This window comes from Triticum aestivum, chromosome 3B (genome assembly GCF_018294505.1).
Source record: "Triticum aestivum cultivar Chinese Spring chromosome 3B, IWGSC CS RefSeq v2.1, whole genome shotgun sequence".
Lineage (NCBI taxonomy): Eukaryota > Viridiplantae > Streptophyta > Magnoliopsida > Poales > Poaceae > Triticum > Triticum aestivum.
The window spans coordinates 713,297,012-713,302,090 of record NC_057801.1 but is presented as its reverse complement, the minus strand read 5'-3'; the positions used below and the strand labels follow the sequence as shown (position 1 = coordinate 713,302,090).

Below are 5,079 nucleotides of genomic sequence, written 5' to 3'. Positions count from 1 at the left end.
CGCCGTTGAACGGCATTGCCGGGGAACCACTTGCCGGGGCGGAGGGAGTGGATGAAGGAGCCGGCCTCTTTGTAGGAATCTTCTTCCGCTTCACCCCTGAGACCTTGCCGACCTTCTTCGCTGCCGACCGGGATCGCGCAGCGGTGTTGGCGCCCGGAGCACGGGCCTTCCCTGCGGGGCGAGCCAGATTCTCACCCTGCACGACCACGTTGCCCTGCCGCTTGCGGGCAGGCACAGTGGTGCCTTGGGCGACGGCGGGGCCAACATGGCCGGCGACGAGATCCACCAGAGGGGATTGCGCGTGCGCGACCTCAACGGTGACGAGGGACGGCTGGGAGGCATCCATGGCGGCGAAGAACTGCAGGGGAAGATGCATCGGAGCGGGCAATGGCGGGGGCAATGGCAGCGGGGGGCTGGGGGAGCGGGAACGGCCGCGCAGAAATTTCCCTCGTGCCAAATGTCGCTGCGAATAGGGGCTGAGCTCGGGTCGGCCTCCCACCCCGTGAATCTAAAGGTTGAGGGAGATCTTTTGTCGCGCCCCCCAGAATTTTTTACGGGTCAGGCGCGTTTACGGTGTCTGGTCGAGCAGGATTTTTTGCGCCAACCCGTGTTTTGGCGGTTATTTTGCGGGTCGCGGCTATATACGGGGTTTGCTAGAGATGCTCTTACAGTCATAGACGATATGGATGATGAGTGACCTTTGCATACTTCTTGGCCGATGCTAGAGCCAAATCGAGCAACAAAATGAGCGAGACGACATCAGAAAAATACAACAGATTTTTTTTTTGAAAAATACCGCACTTTATTAATTGCAAATAACGGTTGCATCATCTATAAGAAGCGGTACAATGTCCTCCAATGGCTCCTCGAACCAATCACTAGTTGCGGAAAATTTAGCTAATCTAGCAAGTTTATGGGCAACCTTATTCGCTTCTCTATAACAATGTTCAGAACTAGTGAGCGGAAAATCAGTAAATAACAATCCTCAAAAACTGCCGTTGCCGCTCCCGCAGACCATCTTCCATTCTTCATTGTATCAATGCCCTCCGTATTATCAGAGTTAATAACAAGCCGGTTGCAGCCCGCTCTTTGTGCAAGAGACAAGCCAAACCTTGGAGCCCAAGCTTCTGCTGTCAGAACATCAGCGCACCAATCAATCTTCCAGTTTCCACCCACAATGAAATTTCCTTTGTCGTCTCTAAGTACATCACCTGCTATGCCCCTAAGCAGATCCTGATCAAACGACACATCCACATTTAACTTAACAAAACCCCTTGGGGGTTTACTCCACCCTTCTTTTTTGTTGTAAGCATTAGGTGAGTTTGCATTGACAAAATTTGCCGTTATAACATGAGCCCCCGTTGAAGTCTGGCTTGCATCCTGGGACTTTCCCTCATGAACCAACTTACGTCGATCCCACCATAAGTACCAAGCAGTTATGGCAATCAGCTCACGAACATTTTGAAAACCGAAAATAGATGCTTCTTAATCCGACATAAGGAGCAAGAACTCAAGAACTGCCTCACCAACACGATCAATAGCACAAGCTGTGTTAATCACGTCGCGCAATCCCAACTTATTCCAAACCTCCTTTGCTTTCTGACAAAGAAACAACATGTGTTTCGTATCTTCCGGCCCATTAGAATAGGACGGGCATGTGGGCGAAGTTTTTATGCGTCTGTTAGCGAGCATAGCACGACAAGGGAGAGTTCCATGTAACATACGTCAAATAAAGATTTTACCTTCGCCAGACAAGATAATTTCCAAATCTTAGCCCAAATGGGGTTGGCATTGGTTTGTCCCATACCATTGGTATATTGCAGTTTCCTCTCATGTTGTTGGTTCCAAAAATACAACGGATCATTACACAACGCAACAGGTCAATAGAACTAGTGGAAGTTCAGTTATGCTGGGTCGTTGCTAGTCAGCAGGATGGCGACAACCCCGAGGAAGAGGAGCCACTACTTCTTTGTTCCCATCGATCTTCCCTTGGTCAGGAGCAACCGAGGTACAATGTTCCCCTTTTTTCAGTAAAAAAAGGACCAGTCGATCGCCCAAGAGCTTCTTCCAGCGACCCTTTTTTTTGTTTGCCAGGGAAGGTTGCTTGCAGCGAACGTTTCGCTCGTTAGCTCTGGTCAGGTACCCTCCAATGATTCATTTGCTTTGCGCGACCCCGAGTTGACCCATAGGCCCGGTTAACTTTTTTTCCCCGAAAAAATGCCATCAAACAATAAAAAAGACCTTAGTTGTGATGATCTGAATTATGAAAAATAGCATGCTAATTTATAAAACTGCCCGTCTCTGTAATGTATAAATTTACAACGAGTATGAGCAAAACCAAAATAGGTCGTGTGATCTAGAATTTCCTTTTTTCTTAAAACCTGCCATCCTCTAGATGAAAGATGCCATGGTTGAAAAAAGGAAAAAAAAATGCCATGCCAACCTCTTAATATTAAAAATGTCACCCACTTAAAAATACAAATACCATGCCAACCTCTTAAAAATTAAAATGCCACGTTAGTGACTATTAAAGTGCCATGATCTTAATAATAAAACAACCATGTTATTGCTAATACAAATGCCATGCTTTCAATAATAAAACTGGCATCCTGTTAGTAATAAACTTTCATCCTTTGACAATAAAATGCCAATTAATAATTATAATAATGCCATCCTCTTAATAATAAAAAGCCATGTTAATAATAATAAAAATATCATGCTCTTAATAATAGAACGGTCATCCTCTTAATAATAAAAATGCCATATTATTAATTATCGTTGGGAAGGTTTAAGAAAAAATAATTTGCCATGCTACCTACAATAAAAAATGCACATGGCAAATTTGAAAATAATCCCTTCTAAAAATTTAGGGATTTTTTCTTTAAAAAATGGAAAAGAAATTCGTTTTTAAAATATAAAAAAAGAATTTAAAACATTTAACTTTCAAATATAGAAAAATGTTTAAGCATATGTGATCACAAAAATCACTTCAGTCGAAGTGGCAAAGTGTATCGGCCCTCCCACAGGATGTCCCGGGTTGGAGAACCCCATCCTCCCCGTTCACACTTCACACCACTCGTCCTTTTTTAAGAGAGAAAAAGATGCGACGTTCGCCAGTTTACTGTCTATAGTGAACGAGTCTGAATCGTTGACAAGGCACAAGCCTTGCGCCGTGATTTGCGCTAGGAAAATGGACGGCAACCAACGCGTTTGCTCGGATAACGTCCCCAACAAGGGTTCACTGGATATCATTTCTGGAGAAAAAGAAGGGTCGAGGACTCGAGGTACGGTTTTCTGTTTGTATATGGTTTGGTCGGGACTAAGCAAGTTATGTAGTGTAAAGTGTAATATGTAAAAAGCATAGAAAAATATTAAAATTCTGAACTAAATAATAAATAAAGCATGTCGTGTGTTCTTTTTTCCTAATTGAATAAATACTTTCTCCATTCCATATTAGTTGTCGCTGATTTAGTATAAAGTTGTACTAAATCAGGAACTAATATGGAACGGAGGGAGGAACTAAAACTTGCCCAGATTCTCTAACTGAATCACAATTATGAATTAATAAAGTAAGCAATGTGGTGAAGTACTGTGCCAAAGGGGCTTACTCATTACATCACAGGGATATCACATCTACCAAGGATGGCCAAGAAAGTCCCCGAAGTGAATCGCGGACGCTGTAAACCTGTTCCATTTGGCTGGAGATCACTACGTTGCGAACAGACTTGAGGTGATCTTGTGAGAGGTGTTCCTCTGTTGCGTATGCTCTCATGGTGACAAGTTCCCGTGTATGCTCAAGAGTACCGAGCACAAGGTCATCGGTGCGACATCTAAACGAACAGAAGCCATGGTTCCCGAGGGAAACAAATTTGCCATTGCTAACGACCTCCTCCCCTGCCTCATCCACCACCGGGAACTCAGTAATTGACAAGGATAGGGACCCTGCTGTGATGCTTGGGCTTGGTGAGTCGGTGGCGCAGACTGTGATGTTGTAAGCGGCGATCCTTTTGGCGGCAGTTGAAAAGCCAAGGAACAGGGGGCCATGAGGGACGGCGCCTCCGGTGAATGGCAGATTCTTGTCGTCCAGTTTCGACCATTGCTGTGTCTCCAAGTTGAACATGTGCGTGCCCTTCTGTTCATCCATCGACACCAGAATGCAGGAGCTCACGGATACAAAGGACCTGACCCTGACCATCGGCGGGAAGATGTAGTGCCTTGGGGAGAGCTCCCAGGGGAAGCAGGGCGGCCGGGGCAGCTGCTCCCATTTGCAGTCCACGAGACGGCCACTGACCACTCGCGCCTGGGAGAGATCGAGCACCTGGAACCAAGGCACGAAATTGATACCCCCCTTCATGGCAGGGTAACGTGTCAGGGCATAGATCCTGTCGCCGACCGGTAGCAGGATCGGGCAGAGCTTGGTCGACACGAGCTTCGGTCCCGGGATCACCTGGTGCGTCCTGGTGTCGAAGACGATGGTCTCGGGGCCGTAGTCAATGGGTGCGTTGCCGCCGACGCCGACGATCCACGGGCCGTGCCTCGACCGCACGGCGACGAAGGACATGCAGTGCTTGGACTCAAGGCGGACGAGATGTCCTGGGATCGGTATTGGGGCGCGGCGGCGAGGGAAGAAGGGGTTCACCTTGACTATGGAGTAGGCGGGGCGAGTGACGTCATGGCCGACCACCAGGTACACCGACGGAGGCCCTACCGCCGCTGCCGGTACGGGCGATCTGGCGAGGGATTACGGCCGCCTTCTCCGGCTTCAGCTTCTTGCCCTCGCGGGGAGGCGTCTCCGTGCGCCGTTTCCGCGGCATCTCCGGGTGCCGCGTTATGTTCCGATTTGCAGCGGGATTGCGACGGTGACCTAGGGTTTTGGGGCGGCTGGAGCTGGAGACGGGGAAAAGGTGAGAATCGGAGGCGAGGACTGACAGGCAAAAACAAGTGGTATTCTATACCTATTAATAAAAAAACGGAAATGTACGTGTGGGCGTTCACCATCTCGAACGCACGCAACAATCACCGTTGGGTACTTTGTGCACGAATCTTGGCACAATCCGGTCGTTTTTTTGCGCCACATAG

General features: G+C 47.8%; 1 protein-coding gene across 1 annotated transcript; it reads right to left on the bottom strand.

Moving 5' to 3' along the window:
• Positions 1–3,616: 3,616 nt before the first annotated feature.
• Positions 3,617–4,741, bottom strand: LOC123067744 (uncharacterized; the record flags this gene model as incomplete). Its single annotated transcript, XM_044490408.1, has 1 exon — positions 3,617–4,741. A coding segment is annotated over one exon (1,125 nt), but the record flags the coding sequence as incomplete, so codon positions are not given.
• Between the last annotated feature and the right edge of the window lie 338 nt (positions 4,742–5,079).